Source organism: Sorex fumeus, unplaced genomic scaffold (assembly GCF_029834395.1).
Source record: "Sorex fumeus unplaced genomic scaffold, SorFum_2.1 ptg000047l, whole genome shotgun sequence".
Taxonomy (NCBI): Eukaryota; Metazoa; Chordata; class Mammalia; order Eulipotyphla; family Soricidae; genus Sorex; species Sorex fumeus.
Window position 1 is genome coordinate 3,877,254 of NW_026606104.1, and position 20,021 is coordinate 3,897,274.

The 20,021-nt window shown below is 50.2% G+C and overlaps 1 protein-coding gene across 11 annotated transcripts in view; it reads right to left on the bottom strand.

Annotated features, from left to right (window-relative positions):
* The window catches only part of TPM3 (tropomyosin 3), a 35,529-nt gene extending 17,067 nt beyond the window's left edge, over positions 1 to 18,462 (bottom strand). For 5 of the 11 annotated variants that reach the window (XM_056122971.1, XM_056122972.1, XM_056122975.1 and 2 more), the window contains exons 1-3: positions 18,346 to 18,462; positions 17,485 to 17,610; positions 1,401 to 1,534 (exon numbers count right to left, since the gene is read on the bottom strand). In XM_056122971.1, the coding sequence (XP_055978946.1) occupies positions 1,401 to 1,534; positions 17,485 to 17,610; positions 18,346 to 18,462 (377 nt within the window). Of the gene's footprint in view, positions 1 to 1,400; positions 1,535 to 8,677; positions 8,905 to 17,484; positions 17,611 to 18,345 lie in introns of those variants that run through there. The other 6 variants (XM_056122977.1, XM_056122978.1, XM_056122982.1 and 3 more) reach the window with 3 other exon arrangements.
* Between the last annotated feature and the right edge of the window lie 1,559 nt (positions 18,463 to 20,021).

The window sequence follows — 20,021 nt, forward strand, 5'->3', positions numbered from 1 at the left end:
GTGGCCCCAAAGCACAGAAAAAATAAGTAAAATTCAAACTGCTGGGCTCCACCCTCCAGAGTTTCTGAATGATCAAACAGAGAACAGGCTTTGCATGTGGAAGGCCTGAGTTCGATCTCAGGCACTACATGGTGCCAAGCACATCTCAGAGTGAGTACTGCCAGGTGGGCCCGGACCCATCCACCCACTGCAACAAAACAAAATACACTTTCAGGGCCAAGAGAGAGTACAGAAGAGGTAGGAAAGCACCTCCTTGCATGCTGCCACTTCAGCGATGTACTGGGTACATGGCTCAGTACTGGGCACCACACACACACAGTCCCCTGAGAGCAATGCCAGGGGTCTGTCTCTTCAGTGCCAGATGAGCCTGAAGCACCACCAGGTATTGCCCAAACAGCCCCCTGTGCCCCACCCAACAAAAAATAGGGGAGAAATCCAAAATTTATGAACAAAGACGTGACTGCTAGATCCCGGAAAGGGCTGAGAATCAATTTCTACAAAAGTTCCCAGGTGCTGCTGGTCAAGGGCCTCCCTGTGAGGATCACTTCTTTAGAGAAGCTCATCTCACAAAGTAGTTTACGATCCACAAAATGTAGAGGCGTACTGCAAATTCACGTAAGAATTATTTTGTCCATTTCTTAAAAGAAAAAAAAAAAACAATCACAGCGATGGAATGGGGACAGCTAAAGAGGTAGGGCACATGCATGTGGGAGGCCCGGATTAAATCCCTGACATTCTCACTGACAACAGGTATGGCCTTTACTTTTAAAAAGGATGAAAGGAAGACTGGAGCAATAGCAGGGGTAAAGGTTTGCCTTGCACACAGCCAAACAAGTTCAATCTCTGGCATCCCAATATGGTCAGTCCTCTGAGGACCACCAGGAATTAAGCCTTGAGCATCACTGAGTGTGGCCCAAAAACAAAAAGATGAAAGGATTACAGGGTAAGCAGCCCTTCTCAAGAGGAGTTTTCAGAGATAGAGAAAACTTAGCTGGCTGAGCCAAGTGCTTGGCATGTGGGAGGACCAGGTTCGATCCCAGAGGAGAAGCCTCTAAGCACTGCAGGCTATGGCCCCAAAATACAAGAAAGAACCAGAGCAGAAGGAAAGCTCTCAGTCCAAGAGGCCATGATTTTAAAGAACACATCTATAAGAAACTCTCGACCAGGGGGCGGAGCAATAGTACAGTGGGTAGGGCATTGCCTTGCACACGCTGACCAGGGTTTGATCCTCAGCAATCCGTATAGTCCTCCAAGCACCACCAGAAGTGATCCCGGAACACAGCGCCAGGAGTAAGCCCTGAGCACAGACGAGTATTTGGCCCCCCAAAACAGGAATTCTTGATCAGAGCAATTCTGAACTTTTGGAATCTGCGCTCCACCAGGCAGGGCCCTCTTCACACCTCTCACTCTCATCAGCTGCTTTCTCAGCTTCCTCCAGCTTTTGCAGGGCAGTCGCCAGGCGCTCCTGAGCACGGTCCAGTTCCTCTTCAACCAGCTGGATCCTCCGGTTCAAAGATGCCACCTCAGCCTCGGCCTGCCGCCAAATGGAAGAATGAAAAAAGGAGTCAGACATGGTGAAAAGCAGGATGGGAACTATGGGGAAGTGAGAATCTGGCTGAGCAGGCCCTGTCTTAGCTCAGATAAATGCAAGATCTAGCTGGCACAGTGTGGTTATGTTTAGATTTCCTCCCTTTTCCAGCAATAAACTCCCATAGGAGCCACAGGAAGAGGATTTCAAAACTCAGTTCCTGGAGTTGGAGTATATCTTAGTACAGCAGATAGGGCACTTGCCTGGCAAGAAGCCAACCCAGTCAATCCCCAGCATCCCTTCTGGTCCCCAAGCCTGCCAGGAGTGATCCCTGAGCATTGCTGGATGTCCCCCCTCCCCCCGCAGCAATAAACAAATCTCAATTCCTTGATCAGCCCAGTGTCAGTCAGCACCACCCCCTTTCTGGATTCAAATTCCCAATGACCCATTCAGACCCTTGGTGAGGAAAGAAAGCCACTGATGGGCTAGAGCGATAGCAGAGTGGGTAGGGCGTTTGCCTTGCACGCCACCAACCCGGGATGGATTCCCAGCATCCCATATGGTCACCCGAGCACTGCCAGGAGTGATTCCTGAGTGCAGAGCCAGGAGTAACCCCTGAGCATGACCTGAAAAGCCAAAAAAGAAAGCCACTGAAAGAGTTCTGCCTAAACTCTGGTTTAGAGTATGTCTCACTCTTCAGCTACTTCCTCATGACTGACAAAGTGGAAAAATAAGCAGTGTTCCTCAGGGAGAAAATCCTGAGTGATGTATTCCTTTGCTGCTTAAACTGCAGTGAATGCTCGAACCACCTTATCCTAATACAATAGGAGGAAGATTAGTCAAGGGAAATCTTCCAGAATCACCTCTGGAACAGGAAGTGAAGGAATGGACCACTAGCATATTTGCTCCTCATCCTTTATGGAGGGACATTCCTAGGTTCCTAGGTGCTTAGGGGATACTACGGCTACTGGAGGAGGGGACATGCAGTGCTAGGAATAAGAAATACAAGGCATGTGCTATAATACAGGAACCACATTACCAGGAATTCCCATGCTCCTTTCTTGCCATTTTTTTCCCCAGGGGGATGGGGGATTGGGGGTAAGGAAGGGAAGACTTCACTACTCTCAGCTCAAAGTTCACTCTGACAGTACTCAGCATAACCCATGCTATGTCAGGGATAGACCATGGCCCTCCCACATTCAAAACCTGTGACTCCACTCCTTTCCGTCATCTCCCTGGCCTGAACCCCACCTCTTCACTAGGTAAGACTGCTTTGGGCACCAGAGCAATTGTACAGCTAGTAGGGCACTTGCCTTGGACATGACCACACCGAGTTCAATCCCCAGAACACCATATGATCCTCTGAGCACAGGAGTAAGCCACAAGCACTGCTGGTGTGCCCCTCCCCACCAAAGAAAAATAGTGGATGAGGGTGTCAGAGAGATGTCTCAGAGGGCTGCAGTTCAGACTTTGCACTGGGCGCTCTCCATTTGATCACGGCACTGCATGGTCCTCCTACTTCCTGGAACAAACCCTAAAACAGACGTCTTGGGGTGGGGGGGGCACAGAGACGAACATTTCCTCTGTGCCCACCTCTCTTCCCATCTTCTTTTGTTTTCTGCAGTGCTATGAACTGAACCCAGGGTCTCACAATTCCTACTGGCAGGCAAGGGCTTTATTGCTAGGCTAACAACCCCATTTCTCCAAATTTGAATTGTAATCACTTGTCATTTTCCAAATCATTCCCTTAACTTCACCCTCCAGTATAACTTAGGATGATATTCTGCCTCACACAGCGAACCCCCTCATTAAGCACAGGAGTTGGAGGACTCTCTCCTATCCTTGGCTATGGAAGTGAGAAACAAGGATACAGCAGCACTCCTGCTCCCGGGGCAATTCCTACTGGCAGAAAAGCCAGCTCCTCCCACTGCTCCTCCCCACACCTAGCTGGCAAGTACACTGACTCTGCCACACACAAGAATTTAATCTGCCAGCACACCACCCAGTTCTGATACTTATCCAAGCTGGGTAAACACGATCTCTCTTCTCCAGCCCAGATTCAGATCGTGCCTGAATTCTATTACCCTGATTTCCTCCTGGCAGTGAAGAGTGGGAGCAGCTATAGAAATAATCTGGGCCACTAGCCCCAACGGGGAGGGATAGAGCCCAAAAAAGGAATCAGGTTATCTGACATAAAAATTTCCAAATATAGGGGCCGGAGATCTAGTACAGCAGATAGGGCTTGCATGCAGTCAACCCAGCTTCTATCCCTGGCATGCTAAGGGTTTCTCCAAGCCCAGCCAGAGTGACTCCCTGAGCACAGCCAGGTGTCAGCCCTGAGTACCACAGGATGCCGCCACCCACCCACCCACACACACACACAAAGCTAGGGACCCAAAAGATAGTACAAGGGTTAAAAGGGATAAGACTGCCCTGCATGCAGCTGACCCTGGTTTGATCCCTGGCACTGCATGGTACATCAGCAACCACTGGGAGTGACCAGTGAGCAGAACCAGGAGTAGCCCCCAACTACTGGGTATGGTCCAAAATCAAAACCTAAATACAAACAAGGAAGGGTTCAGGGACTAAGGCTACAGAACCACCAGAGGCAGGAAAAGAAAAATGAAAAGCCTATATACACTAAAATGACTAAGACATCATTTGTGTCTCTGCACTATTTAAAATATCCTGAAGACAAGTCTTTCATTTTCCTAGTCCTCCTATCTTTATAGAAAACAAATGTCTCCAAGGAACATACACATTTCCTCTCAACATCTCGAACAGGCTGGTGGGTCAAGATTCTGACAACAGACCAGGTTACATCACTGCCAGTATCACCTACCATCCCCCTTGCCCTTTCAGATGCCTAGAGCTATAAAAAAAAAAAAGGAATGAAAGAAAAAAAGAAGAAAAAGGAAGAATGAAACCAGATTGGGAGGAAGCTCAGGAAATCTAAGTCTCCATCTAGCTCACCAGTAGTTACCCAAATGGAGTAAAGATAACAGCTCTGGGGTGGGGGTGTACAGTTTCCATGACAACAAGCTGGCTCGGGCAGTTTCTCCCACAAACCAGCATTTACAATAGAATTCTTCGCAAGGCTGAAAAGGGAGGAGGAGAACACATCTTGGTGCTCTCACAAGAGTAAGTGCTAATTGAGCAAGCGTGCTTCAAAAGCAGAACCCAGGAGGAAGTGCAGAGACCCTTCAGGGGTGGGGTCTGAGGTAGGGCAGTTGCTGTTCTCCTTTTCACCTCCTCCCACAGAGGATTAGTTCTCTTTGCCAGGAAACAAAGACTGCAGATGCATTCTGCAGGAAGGAGGGCATCTGAATTTTCCTAAGTACAACACCACAACTGGGGGGCGGGGCGGGGAGGCGCCCTTGATGGTCAATCAAGTCACACCAAGAGATGGAGTCAGAATAAAGGCAGGGTCCACTTCACTTACTGCTTGCCCGATCATCCTCTGCCCAATTTTTGAGGTTCTTCCTCCACATAAATAAGAGACTTTTCAGGGCCCCCGGGGAAAGTCCACTGACCTGGGTGTGAGTCCCAGCAGGGCGCAATCCCCTGAGTACCCCTGGCACCACAGGATGTGGCCCAACCTCCTTACCCCCACCCTAAATGGACTCTCCAATCTCTAGGAGGAGGAAGGGAGCACAGCAGCAACCCTGGCCTATCCTAAGATGGTCAAGTGCAACTCTTAAGTAACTTCCACTTAAAATCAGGAGCTTCAGACCCTACTGCAGCCTTAAGGCACTTGCAGTGCTTGTGTGACACCACACGAGGGTTCTGTCCAGGCACCCCAAACAAAACAGCAAATAAGTGTTTCATCTTTCCCACAAAGCACCCCACCAGCACCCAAGCCTGTCATCCGGAGGCATTAAGAACTAGCAGTCAAAATTTAGAGCCAAAGAAAGAGGAGAATTTACCAAAATCTGTCATTCTTCTACTTGGCATTTCTTAAAAAAAAAAAAAAAGCCACAGATAAAATTCAAGACAACAGTCAGAGTCTAGGAAGGGCCAAGCCCTGCAAGTAAGGGCCTACACTGAGTTCCCTGTGCTCACAAATGTAACTGCCAAGAGATAACTCAACAAGGAGAGGCAAAGGGGAAGGGAGAGGAGCTATCTGCCACAGAGCAAACAAAGGCGGAGCCAGACTGAGGCGCTCAGAGCAAAGGGCCTTTTGCCTCTCCTGAAGGTGCTCTAGGATGAGGGCAAGAGAAAGATTATCAACAGGAAAGCAAGTCTAAGCCAAAGAAAGGTGACATCGTGGGTTCTCTGAGCTCACAGATGGAGAAAGCTACATACATCCAACAAGCAGATGTTTCAACCCTCTCCAGAGACAAGGAATTTGGGAACAAGGCCAGAATCAAAACTGCTTCTGTTCTCTCAACAGCATTCCTAAAAATAGGAAGATGAACTACATGCTTCAAGATGGCAAAATTGGGGGCTGGAGAGATAGTACAGGAGAGCCTTGCCTATGGCTGGCTCTGGTTCGATCACCAGCACCATATGGTCCCAAGCCCCGAGCACTGCCAATACAAAAATGACTAAAAAGTCAAAAATGGAGTCCAGGGTGACAGTCCAGAAAGGCCAGAGTCCTCCACATTTGGCAGCACTGCGGCTTGAGCTTCTGGTGGAAGCACCACTGGGGATAGCCCTCTTCCCTAAAAGTGGTTAAATGGTAACTTTCAAATTTATTTTTGGGGGCTGGAGCGATAGCACAGCGGGTAGGGCATTTGCCTTGTACGCGGCCGACTGACCGGGGTTCGATTCCCAGCATCCCATATGGTCCCCTGAGCACCACCAGGACTAATTCCTGAGTGCAGAGCCAGGAGTAACCCCTGTGCATCGCCGGGTGTGACCCAAAAAGCAAAAAAGGAAAAAAAAAATTTTACCACTTGATTTTTAAAAAATATTTAAAAGTAATTAAATATTGCTTTGCAATCTACTTAAGTCTAAAGATGAATGCAAAAGGCATTCAAAACCGAAAGTGAATTTTACATGGTGCCCTGTTAAAACAAGGTTTATTTCCAGGACAAAGGCCAAAAAAAAAAATAAAAGAGAAAAAGCTAGAGCCCACTACAAAGCCAAAGCTATGGAAATGGTCAGCTTCCCAAAAAGGATGGATAGTTACACAAGGCACCCAGAAAATGACTGAGTGGCAACCCCACTGCCAGCTTCAATACCATCCGGGAGGGTGAAGCCACCAGCCCCAGAGAAGGGAGGAGCCTTTTTGAAAATCCCGGATTCCAGGAAGCCCTTGGAGGATAACAGGGAGCCCATGCGCACCGCTCCTTTCCCACGGGTGTCTCCTCCTCAGAAAGGGCTCTGAGTTCACCAAAGCAGTGTCAGGGTTTCCGGACTCTGCGGCCCAGGAGAGCTGCCTCACCAATGTGTAGGGCGCCACTTCCTCCCTGAAGGCCGCTCTATGAGTTCAGCCCAGGGAGCAAATGGGGCAAGTTCTAAAAGAGAAGTGACCACACCTGCGACTACTCACCCTGCTGACTACTACCACCCCGCCCAGGAGCAAAGGGGCCACATTCTCCTACTAGGACACTGATGTAGGGGCTGGAGAGAGTTCAGCTGGGAACTTGCCTTGCACTGGATGGACTCAATCCGCGGCACATCATAGGCGCCACCAAGCCCCTGCCACCAGTGATCCTTGGGCTCAAAGCCTAGAGTCAATTTTGTGCATGGCAGGTTGTGGCCCAAAGACAAAACGCAAAAGAGAGCAGGGACCTAGAACTAGTCCTAGTGTAAATCCTATTTACACGGGTCCCCAAGTCACCCTGTCTTCCCCTTTCAGGGGATCTAGTCTCCAAAACAAAGGCAATGAGAAAGTGTCAGTAAGTCACAGAGTCAACCAGACGGCACACTGCACCTGAACTGGCATGGGCAGTTGCTGACTTAACGAAGAGAGGAAGAACCCACTGAAGAAAAGGCGAAGGCGGAAGACAAATTGGCGGCACTCCCCAGAGCAGAGTTTTCCAACGATCGTCAAGTTTTAACCTCGAGAGGGCTCCTCCTACTCCCCTGCGGAGGAGCCTGGGACGGAGCCCGCAAAGAACAAGGGGCATCTGCGAAACACCACCACCACCAAGGATCCCTGCAGGAGGGGCTTCAATTTCCGAAACCCCGACCTCCGCTGGGGAGGTCCACCCCCCGACCTCCACCCACCCAACTGCATCCGAAACCGGGGCAAATCCTCGGGCTCCCCCGGCAACAAAAGCCCTCCCCGCCCACAGCGGCCTCGCCGAGGTGCCCAGGTTCGAAGGCGGCCCGAGCCTTTGAGAAGCAGCAGCAGGACGCCTGTGGGCCAGGGGGAAGAACAGGCGCGGCGGGGCTCGCCTCGGCGCTCCCGGGGAACCCCGGGCCGGAAACCCCGGCGGACGGCACACGCCGGCACCCGCCAGCAATCCAGGCCCGAATCCGGCAGCAGCTTCCGCCCCGGCCGGCCGGGGGTCCCACCCTTGGGCTCGGGCCGACGGAGAGGCGCCGTCCGCCCACTGGGCGCGTGGAGGAGGGGAGCAGAGGCGAGGGCTCCCCGAAAGAGGAAAAGGGCCCCAGGCGGGAGGATGGGAGGGGCGGCCGCGGCCTCCAGCTCCGCGCCGAGGGCACCGCGCTTCCTCCCGGAGGGCGGCTGCCTCATTTCCTGAGCAGCGAGGGCGGAGGGAGCGGAAAAGCTGCCAGCACGCCGGGCCGGGGGCTTTCCGGCGACCCCCGCCCGCCCCAGACGCCCCCTTTCGCCGCCCGTTTGGGCCCCGCTGCTCCCGGCCCGGGAAGGCTCCCGCCGACGGCGCCGGACCCTTCGGATAGGGGCACGGGAGCCCCCTCCCCGCCCCCCGCCGCGCCGCGCCCGGGCCCGACCGGGCGAATGAATGAGCCGGGGACAGAGAGGAGGCGGAAAGGCACCCCCGGCGCCCCGCCGCGCCCCAGCCCCAGAAGCGCAGCCCCACCCAATTCGGGGCGCCCACTGCACGGCTTCCGCCCACCCCAGCCGGGTCCGAGAGGGTTGGGCTGCCCCGCAAAAAGGGAAGCATCAAAAAATAAAACAGAAAAAGAACCCAGAGCCCAGCCCCAAAGCGGCCCAGTTCAGGGTCGCTCGCGGCGGCCCCAGCGCGCCCGTCCGCCCGCCCGCGCGCTCGATACCTGTTCCCGGGCCCGCCTTTCGCCCTCCACTTCCCGCTGCAGGCGCTCGGCCCTCTCCTCCGCGTCGTCGGCCTGCTGCTGCAGAACCTGGATCTTGCGCTTCACCGCCTCGATGGTGGTGATCCCGGCCATGGTCCCCCCGACCCTGCTTTGCTGCCTTCTCAGCCGCCTGTGCCTGCGCTCGGCGCTCCAGCCGCCCCTCAGCCCCACTTCCGCCTACTCCGCCCTGAAATACCGGAACTCGCCCGCCCAGCCGGAAGTGACGCCGCCGCCGCCCGTCGCCGCCGCCGCCGCCGCCGCCGCCGCCACGCGCGCCTTCTCGCCCCGTGGCTCCGGCGGGAAAGGCTGTGCCTTCGAGGGGGACCCCACGGCGGAGTGAGCGGCCGCGCCTCCCCGCCGCGCTGGGGTCTTCACCCCAGACCAGCAAAGGGGGGCGGGGCTGGGAAGCGGGGGCTGCCATGGTAACCGCCAGGCCTCCCGCCCACAATCGCCCGCCGGCGCCCGGCGCTGCCCGGCGGGCTCGGGGCCCCGACCCGACTCTCCACGCTCGCGGCTCCCGAAAGCCTGGAAGGGGACCTCGGCAGCAGGAGACACGGACCGGCCCCCAGGTTCTCGTTCTACTGGGCATCGGTTCTGGACTCGGAGGTTCCGTTCGGAATACCGGCCTTTGCCGGTGCTCATCAGCCAGTTACCCTCTTGCTAAGCCGCTCCAAGCTTGGGAGGATTCAGGCCTCGATGGTAATTACTCATGTCTGGGACTGGAGAATCCAGGATAAGGTGCTTGCCTTGCAGATGGTCGGCACCCCCCCCCCCTTCAAGACCCCACCACCGCCAGGAGTGAATCCTGGAGTCCAGAGCTAGGAGTAAAACTGAGCACCAACAAGTGTGCCCAAACCACCACCACCCCCAATAAAATAAAAAATTAATCATCAGTTATTACTCGTTTTATAGGTGAGGAGGATGCGTCATGCCCGCACTGTCCTTCAAATAGTCAATTCCCAGATCCTTGACACACCAGCAAGAGAGAAGTGCCCAGTAAACTACCATGAAACTGAGCCCTACAATCTTTAGTTACAAATTTCACCAGTTTCACCCCACTTCAGCTTCCAGAAAGGACAGAGGATCTATTTATGACTTTAAAAGGTGCCCCAATAGATACTTTCGTACAGAGTTTTGGGAAGCACCATAATAAAGAGATTTATATATATATATATATATATATATACATTTATCTTCCCTCACTTCTATGTATTCCTCCCACCTTCCTAGTATGTATCAGTGTCCTCCAGTTGTTCATCGATTTGCTCGAGGGGACCCAGTAACATCTCCATTCTGAGACTTCTTGTTACTGTGTTTGGCAGTAATAAATCTTTACTCTGATGAAGTTCTCTAGAGTTCTAGTGTGGGACTTTAGAATGAAGACTCCTAAGGATGAGAAGATAGTACAGCTAGTGAGGCATTTGCCTTGCACAGAGCCCACCTCTGGCATCCCATATGGTCCCCCAAGCACCACCAGGAGTGATCCCTGAGTGCAGAGCCAAGAGGAACTCTGAGTATCCCCAGGAGTGACTCAAAAACCAAAAATAAGAATCAGATGCTTTCACCTCTCTTTGGAAGTTTAGTTAGGGACTATGACCACAGATATGAGACATTGTTAGTGGGGTGCTGGCCAGTAGGGAGCATCGTTGTACCCTTGCCCAAGGAAAGACCCTCAAAGAGGTATTGAGAGCAGCAGTGCTTGCCAGAGGATGGTAGATTGAAACTTGGTCCAAGAAAAAGGTAGCTTAACCCTTGACAGGCTTCAGAAGCATGATGCAAAGCTGGAGCGATAATACAAGGATTAAGTCACTTGTCTTGCATGCAGCCAAACCTGGTTTGATCCCTGGCATTATATGGGCTCCCCTGACCACTGCCAGGAGTATCCCCTGAGCACTGCTGGGTGTAACCTAAAAAAGTAAATAAAAATTACTTTTTTTGATGCATGGACCTCAAGGGACACAGTGCATTAGTTTCCTGTGACCAACAATATGGTTTATTGACAGATAGTCTGTCCATCTTTGTCTCTCCTGTCCCCATCCCTCAACATTTAAAAGGGATCTTGGGGGGGGGGGGGCTATAGAAACAAAGGGTCAGAGTGCAGGTTCTGCATGTGGGAGCCCAGAATTGTGTTCTCGACACTGCATGGTCCCTGAGCATCACTGGAAGCTACACTCATACACACCCCAGTGCCAGACTGGAAGTAGCCACTGTGCCCTGTTACCCTCTTCCTTCACCTTGTTTTCCCCCTAAATACCTTCTGATTTCATCTTGAATTGTAAGATGTAATAGTTATAACTTGAGTTTCCTTACTACCACTAAACTGTACTTAAAAATAGGTAGCTGTGGCTGCAGCACTAATACAGATGGTAGGGTGCCTGTTCAATCCCAGATGTTCCCTTGTCCCCTAAAAACCTGCCAGGAGTGATCCCTGAGCACAGAACCAGAAGTAAGTCATGAACAATGTTGAATGTGGCCCCCAAATGAATACAAATCAGTAGACCATGTGCCTTGCATGTGTGAGGCCCTGGGTTCAATGCCTACCACCACACGCATACACATAAAAAGTTAGACAATTGTGCAACATTTACTTTTCAAGAATTTAAAATATAAAGACTGGGGGCCAGGGAGATAGTTCAAAGGGCTGAAGCACAAGCTTTTTGTTGTTTTTGTTGTGGTTTGGCTTGGGGCCACACTCAGCTATGCTGGGTGCTTATTCCTGGCTCTGTACTCAGCAATCACTCCTGGCTGTGCTGGGGTGGGGGGTGGGGGACCATATGGAATGCTGGGGATCTGGGTTTGGTTGTGTGTAAGGCAGATGCCCTATCAGCTGTACTATTGCTTTGGCCCAGCACATACTTTGCATGTCAAAGTCTTGGGTTCAGTTCCTGGCAATTCATGGTGGTTCTGCATAGCCCCCTACTGCCACCCAATATGGAGCTGGAAGTAGCCCTGCAAACCTGTCTCCTGGTAACCTCTTACCTGCTTCAAGTCCTTGCCACCACTAGGTGTGCCCCCCCCCACACCCGAAACAAAACAGAGACCTCAGAGTAACTCTAGAGGGGAAATAATTAAATTCAGAATGACCTTGCCACACCCTCGTCCTTGCTCTTCCTATAGTCCCAACAAACCCTACTCTTTCCAGAAAAGCTTCTCTGGTAACCAGAACTCCTGTGTCGACATGCAGTTATTGACTCTCCCGCTCTGCCCTTAAATCTACATCAAAGTAACATGTTCTGTTTGTTTATTAATCTCCAAGGCAGAAGGGAACAGAAGACCCCCTGGAAGATACACTAGTTTTGTTGTTGTTGTTGTTGTTGTTTTGTTTTATTTTGGGGCCACACCTGGCAGTGCTCAGGGCTTTCTCCTGGCTGGGCTCAGGGGACCAAATGGGGTGCTGGGAATCAAACCCAGGTTGGCTGCTTGCAAGACAAGTGCCCTACCTGCTGAACTATCTCTATCCAAAGGGCGCGAGTGAGAGAAGGACACCTATCTTGCTTGCGACCAATCCAAGTTAGTCCCAGCACTACATTTGGTCCCCTGAATAGAGAGTCAGGAGTAAGTCTGAGCACCTCTGGGAGCCAAACAACAAAAAATAAGATTTGAGGGTTGTTTGTTCTCCACCTTGGAGTTTCACCTGCTTCTCCATCTGAGATGTGCCGTTCCTTTCTTTCTTTAACTTTATGGCACATTCTCTACCTCAGAGATTCAACTGCATCTCTACCTGAGATGGGTACGTTCAGCTTTTTCTCCTGGAGAAGTTTCTGTGCAAGAAAACATTCCTCTGTTCATCCCCCACACACGTAATTCTTTAAATAAATTTCCCTGAATAAAATAAACTTATTTTACTTCACACAGTTTTTTTCTTTTGGGGCCAGAGAGGAAACTCAAGAAGTCGAGGACATATAAAGCATACTTCAGCATGCAGGAGGCCTGGATTCAATCTCTGGGGGCCGAACACATGGTCCCCCAGGCACAGAGCCAGAATAGCCCCCACCAACACCACCTCTAGGAACCTCTAGGAATGGCCATAAAAACCAGAAAAAGAAAAAAGAATTCTTGGTGGGTTTCCTTTGGGGAGATAGCCTGGCACAGAGCAAACTTGAGTCTGTTTGCTCTCTGGCACCGCTTATGGTTCCCCCATCTCCTCCTAGGAGTGATTCCTGGGCACACAGACAGGAGTAGTTCCTAAACATCACTGAGTAAAACCCATAAAAATATAATAATAATTTTAAAGTATCATTAAAGGGCTGAAGAGATAGTTTAGGGGGTAAGGCACTTGCCTTGCACAGAGCCAACTCAAATTCAATCCCTGGCACTGCATAGAGTACCCTGAGTTTCACCAGGAGTGATCCCTGAACACAGAGCCAGGAGTAATCTCTGAGAATTGATGGGTGTGGTCCAAAAAACAAAGGGTAAAAAAAAAGAGTGTCAGTAAATATTTCAGGCTCTTCTGGTCCTTAGAGTGTGATGACAGTTTTGGAGTAGGGACAAAGCCCAGAGACAATATGTACATGAATGGGTAGGACGATGTTCCAGGAAAGCTCTGTGGGAAACCAGGTTGTAGGGTTTACCCGACAGATGGGAGTTTGCTGACCCCAGATTTGAAAAACACCCTTCTTCCTGCTTCTGTTTTATAGCCTGGCCTAATGCCTAACACATTTTTGTCTTCCTCTTCTATTTCTTGTTCTTAACTGGACTGTTGGGAAAGCTAACAAGGAGAAATGGAACGATTTTTTTCCTTCGCACTTTATATATTTAAGTGATTTCTGGTAGAGTTCTTCATCTTCTCAAGAACATTGAGCTTCTCTGCCTCTCTCTCTCTGACTCTCTCTCCTTTCTCTCTCTCTCTCCTAAGAGCTCAGGTTAGACTTGTTTGTTCTTTCTGCTGCTCCTGGAAACGCTTCCTTAAGCCTGCACATTAACTGCTCACCCTTAGGACTTTCCCAGAGTTGTTACCCAGCATCTCATAAAACTGTTATTAAAGCTGACCTTGTGCCAGTTTGTGAAAATGTCTATCCCCACACCAGCTGATTGGAATCAGAGATCTGTCCTCTCTCAATCTGTAGCCGGAATCTCTCCAGCAGGACCATGGAACCCAGATCCCCTGGGGAAACCTGTGGTTTCTGCAGTTTTCCAGGAAGAGAGGATTAATAGGTTGTAGTGGTCTGAGCAGTTGGAAACTATGGATATATGTAATCTGATTTATATCCATATATCCATATTTATATATATAATATTTCATCTGCTGGGAGTCCTGATCTCTGGCATGTCTGAGCCTATGCTCCTTAGCCTTTCCCTGGGCCACTGAAAGCGGTGGGAAGCCAAAAAGAAGATCAGAATCCTACCAGCAAAGAGCCTGAAGGCGAGGTCAGCTCTACTCTCTAGTGTGTTTTCCATAAACAAACTTGATTTTAAAAACGGTGGGGCCAGAGACACAACAGTACAGCAGGTAAGGTGCTCTCCTTGTACCTGGACGATTTGAGTTCAGTCCCCAGAACCACATAGGATCCTCTAAGATTCACCAAGAGTAAGCTCTGAGCACCACTGCTGGGTGTGACCCCAAAACAAAACAAAATGTTACGTCAAGGGTTGAAGCAGTAACTAGGTATTCTGCATGGCCAGATAGTATCCTGAGCACCTTTGGGAGTAGCCTCTCCAAGCATCACTGGGTGTGGCCCCAAAAACAAAGCAATAAACTAGAACCACTTCAGTGGGACCGAGGAGATAGCTCAGGTGGCTAGAGGGTATGCCTGTGTTCAGGAGCCCCCCAGAGTCTCCTGAGACCCCATGCCCTATACACAAAGGGACCCTTGTTCAAACTCTGGCAGACAACACACTGCCTTCCAGAGAACCACCAGGTATGGCCCTAGAGGTCCCTCACTAGTACCACTAGGTATAGCCCTGGACGCCCTCATACCACTGGGTCTAAATATTGACCCACCTAGCCCAGTGGCCAAGTACTGTTGAAAAGACCCCCAGCCCTAGTAGCACTGCATGGAAGGCCCCAAAGCAAACATCAACAAAATGTCCCTGAGTTCCAGTCATTTCAGTGCTGAGAATGTGTATTTCCACCAGTACTGGGGCACTAGTTCCTATTACTCAATGGAACTGGAGTGATAGTACAGGGGTTAAGGCCCTGGTCTTACATGACCAACCCTAGTTCAATCCCTGGCGCCACAAACGGTTCTTTAAGCACTGTCAGGAGTGATTCCTAGCACAGATCCAGGAATAGCCCCTGAGAAACTCAAGTGTGGCCCATACCAGCCCCCCCAAAATATTTCTATGGGGCCAGGAATGTAGTTCAGTGGTAGACTACCTGCTTAGCTTACACAAGAACATAAGCTTCATCCTGAGCCCAAACAAAAACACTCCAGGGTTACTTTCTTCCAAAAATCTTTCTGTCATAGTGTCTTTGTGGTAAACTCAGGTTGAAATGAATGAAAGCAGATGAGCGTGAAATAATACGAAGTGGAAAAGAGAACTCCATTTTCAAATGGGCAAAGTGTGGGCTAGAGAAACTGAATAATTTAGTCAGGGTCCCAGAATAAAGTCTGATGATGGGAGCATGAAGTCCCCTCTCTTCCTTAAGCACCATGATTTCCCCCGCATCTCTGTGGCATGAGAGCAGATGCCCACATTGGCCAAGACAAATAAACCCATGTAGGCCTGGGTCAGTGTGACCTCTTTATCTCATTGTGAAATTGGAGCTGTTCTACTGGCCTGTTGAGAGATGAGAGATTCCCTATTAATACACATGCTAAGCACTGGACACAAAAGCTAAGAATGTAGGGAGGGGCAGAGATAAATAATAGTACCTGAATTTGGAATCCCCTCACCCCCTCTGTTTGTCTAAATTTTGGGGAAGATAATTAAATGTCTGGTCTGGTAATGGAACAAAAATAAATAGGACCAGGGCTGGAGCAATAGCATAGCTGTTAGAGCGTTTGCCTTGCACACAGCTAACCCAGGTTCGATTCCCAGCATCCCATATGGTCCTCCGAGTACCACCAGGAATAATTCCTGAGTGCATGAGCCAATAAGTAATCACTGTGCATCTCTAGGTGTGACCCAAAAAGCAAAAATAATAATAATAAATAAATAAATAGGACCTCTACAGATTTGGGGGTGGGCTTTTATTTATTTGTGGACCTCACTGCAGTCAGTGTTTACTCAAGTATCATTTCTGGTACCACCCGGGGGACCATTTGTGCCAGGAATTGAAACTGGATCCTCTTGCATGAAAAATATACTCCGGCCCATCAAGTTATCTTCCTGATCCAATTTCTACATGCTTTAAGAAAAAAATGTAGGGGCCAGAGTGATAGTACAGTAGGTTGAGCATTTGCCTTGCACATGGCTGACCTAGGTTCTGTTCCCCGGCATCCCATATGGTCCCCCAAGCACCACCAGGAGAAATTCCTGAGTGGAATAACCTGGAGTAACCCCTGAGCATCTCTGGGTGTGACCCAAAAAGTCAAAAAAGAAGAAAAAACACAAAAAAGAAAATATAGAGGGACCAGGATAGTACAGAGGGCAACGCACTGGGGTTTTGTTTTGTTTTGTTTTGTTTTGGGGTGGGCGGGTTGTGTGTGTGTTTTGGTTTTGTTTGCTTTGTTTTGGGACCACGCCCAGTGGTACTCAGGGCTTACTTACCCCTGGCGCGCGAGCGATAGCACAGCGGGTAGGGCGTTCGCCTTACAAGCGGCCAACATGGCCGACCCGAGTTCGATTCCTCCGCCCCTCTCGGAGAGCCTGGCAAGCTACCGAGAGTATTCGATATGCCAGACACAGTAACAACAAAGTCTCCAATGGAGACGTTACTGGGCCCGCTCGAGCAAATCGACGATCAACGGGAGGGCCTTTACCTTTACCTTTACCTACATTCAGGAATTATTCTTGGCAGCGCTCAGGGACCATATAGGATGGCAAGAATTGAACTGGGGTGAGCCATGTGCAAGGTAAGTGTCCTACCTCTGTACTATCACTCCGGCCCCATGACCTGGGTTCTATCCCCAGCTCCCTATTGTGTCCCTTGAACCCTGAAAGGAATGATCCCTGAGAGCAGAGACAGAAGTAAGCCTGATCACTGCTGGGCCTAAAAATTAAAAAAAGAAATGTGTAGGGCCAGAGATAGTACAGCAGGTGCAGCTGGTAAGGCACCTGTCTTGTATGCTGCTCACCCGTGTTCAATCCCCAGCACCACAGAGTCCCCAGAACATAGCCAGGGTTCATTCAGTCCTGAGCATAGATGCAGGAGTAAGAGAGAAAGAAAGAGAAAGGAAGAAAGAAATGCAGAAAAGAAAGAAAGAGAAAGAAAGAAAGAAAGAAAGAAAGAAAGAAAGAAAGAAAGAGGAAAGGGAGGGAGGGAGGGAGGGAGGGAGGGAGGGAGGGAAAGGAAGGCAGAGAAAGAAAGGAAAAGAAACAAAAGGAAGAAATGAGTAGGGTAGGGTGTTTGCCTTGCGCACGGCCAACCCGGGTGCGATTCCCAGCATCCCATATGGGTACCGCCAGGAGTAATTTCTGAGTTGCAGAGCCAGGAGTAACTCCTGTGCAATGCTGGGTGTAACCCAAAAAGAAAAAAAAAAGTTGTACTAGTACATGTAAAATACATGTAAAAATATGTAAAAATACATGTGGGCATATGTGTCTCTGCCCTAAGGGTACCCATGACTGTATCTGTCTAAGTGTGTTTGAAAGTTAGTCCTGTTACCATCAAGGTCTGTATGTAGAGATTAAACCTACTAAGCTCCACCATCTCTAATACTCACATCAGCAGCTTTCTTCTCTGCCAACTCCAGCTTCTCCTGGGCATCTTTCAAGGCTTCAGAATACTTGTCCAGCTCATCCTCTGTCCCTTTAAGCTTCTTCTGCATCGCTGCTAGCTCATCCTCCAGCTGTAGGAGCCCCAGAGTCACAAAACATCATATACAGTGGCACAGGCTAAGCCCCTGGGTCTGTGAATTGACTAACTGCTGAACTCCACTGCTCTGGAATTTACCTGCAGAGACAAACAGCTCATTCCCAGCCACAGGCAATGTGCTGGGCCAGGGCCAAGGAGATAGTGTAGCAGTTGGGCACTTGCCTTCCATGTGGCTGATCTGGGTTTGATCCCCAACACCCTATAGGGTACTAAGATCTCCACGAGGAATAATCTCTGAGTGCAGGGCCAGGAGTAAGCCCTAAGCATTGACAGGTATGAGCCCGAAACAACAACAACAACAACAACAAAAAACAACAACAGTGCACTGCTTCGAGACACCGCTGTGATCTCTGACCAGCCAAGCCATGCTGGGTCTCACCTATGGCTCTGGCGTGGTACACATCTTAGGGTGCAGATACTGGAACTCTATTTAAGGGAAATGAAGCCTCGCATGCTGAGAGCCGAGACCTGCCTTCTCCTCTAGAAATCAGGGGTATCCCAATGCATCATCTACTCCCTGGCACATGCATTGTGGTTCAGGGGGTCACTGACTTTCCCAAGGTCACTGGCAATCTGAAGCTATCCACTTGATGTCTTCTGCCTATCTTACTGGGCTGGGGAAGGGGTCTTTCTTGCCCAAAGAATGAACTGATCCCAGAGGTCACTCATTGCCATCCCAGGAGTGAGAGTGTCCAGTCCCAGGAACTACCTGCTTGCTTCTCTCTTCTGCCTGCTTCTGCTCAGCCTCTGCTTGTTCGGCCCGATCCAGGGCATTTTCTTTGTCCAGTTTGAGCATCTGCATCTTTTTCTTGATGGCCTCCATCATGAGGTGTGAGGTGCTCCTCTGCAGAACCAGAGACGGGGCCAGCAAGGAGGATGCTGGTGGCTCCCCAGACCAGAGCCTTTATCTCTGCCCAGGGTTCCACCTCTCTTCCTAATATGGTCTTTTCCAGCCCCTCTGTCCACTCATTATCTCCTGCAGGAGAAAAGGGCGAAATACTTGGATGAATTGATGTGTCACCAGCAAAGAAAATCTGGGAACAGCTGAGGCTGGTTTTAGACAGTGGGGAGTAGGGGAGGAGGGACACTGTCCTTGACCCTGAAACTTTCCATTGACTCTGGACAGCTCTCGATGGGAGGGGGAGAGGCAGGATTAGAGGAGGGCACTTTGGCACTTTTACAAATGCAGTTTTTACCCAGAGGGGCTTGTTGCTCTTGAGCTTCCTTCTTGCTCTTGCTGGAACCATGCAAGGTGCTGATAGACTGGTTGTTTTACCTTTGATTCCTAGTATTTAAGGACAGTGATGAGGTGAGGTCACCCTTGATCCTTGACAATCCCCCCAGAGCCCCAGATCAAATGACGGTTGCTATTTTGAAAGTCTTTATCTCTTTATTTTTTAAAAAACATTTCAGGGGGGGTATTGGGCCACACCCAGTGGTATTCAGGTCTTACTCCTGGCTCTGTGTTCAGGGATCATTCCTGGAAGGGGCTTGGGGGACCATATGGGATTGAACTTTGGTAACTACATGCAAGGCAAGTGCTCTACCCACTTGCACTATCTCTCCAGGCCCCGTTTTGAGGGTCTTTAATGAGCAGGAAGATGTGGTCCCCTCATCCCATTATGGTCTTCAGGGATTGAGCAATGAAGTTTGGAGTCTAGAAGACTGTCTTAGAGCTTCAAGTAGAGGAGAGAAGAGGGGAAAACCAGCATCATCCAGAGAGGACCATGCCCACTGTCTCCTTTAAAGTGGACTTTAAATAGAATTCTAGATCCACACAGACTGTGCTGCACTCTGCCCTCCTCCCGCTCTGCTCCCTCCCTAATCATCATCGCCAGCTCTCTTCTCCCAGGCTTAGTTCTAGGCCATGTTCATCCTTCCACTGGGAGCTTTGTCACTGAGAGGTGGCATCTGATCTCAGCACACAGGCACCATCTGCCCTAAGAATATGCCAGAGGAGAGGTGAACACCGTTCAAGGTGACCAGAGCTATTGGGGAAGAGTGAAAATGGCTCTAACTAGTCATAATGTCAAAGATAGATGGGTCATTTAATTTAATTTTATTTGTTTTGTTTTGATATTGGGGGTCATACCTAGCAGTGCTGGGGGATTACTTCTGACTGTGCTCGGGGATCAGTTCTGGTAGGGCTTGGAGAGCAATATGGGATGTCTTATCTGCTGTGCTGTCTCTTTGACCCCATCATTTTATTTTTTTGGTTTTTGAACCTTACCTGGCAGTGCTTAGGGCTTACTCCTGGCCCTGCACTCAAGGATCACTCCTGGTGGGGCTTGGGGGCCCTCTATGGTGCCAGGGATTTAACTAGAGTCATTGCGTGAAGGCAAGTGCCTTACCCTGCCTGTACTATCTCTCTGGCCCCATCAGTTT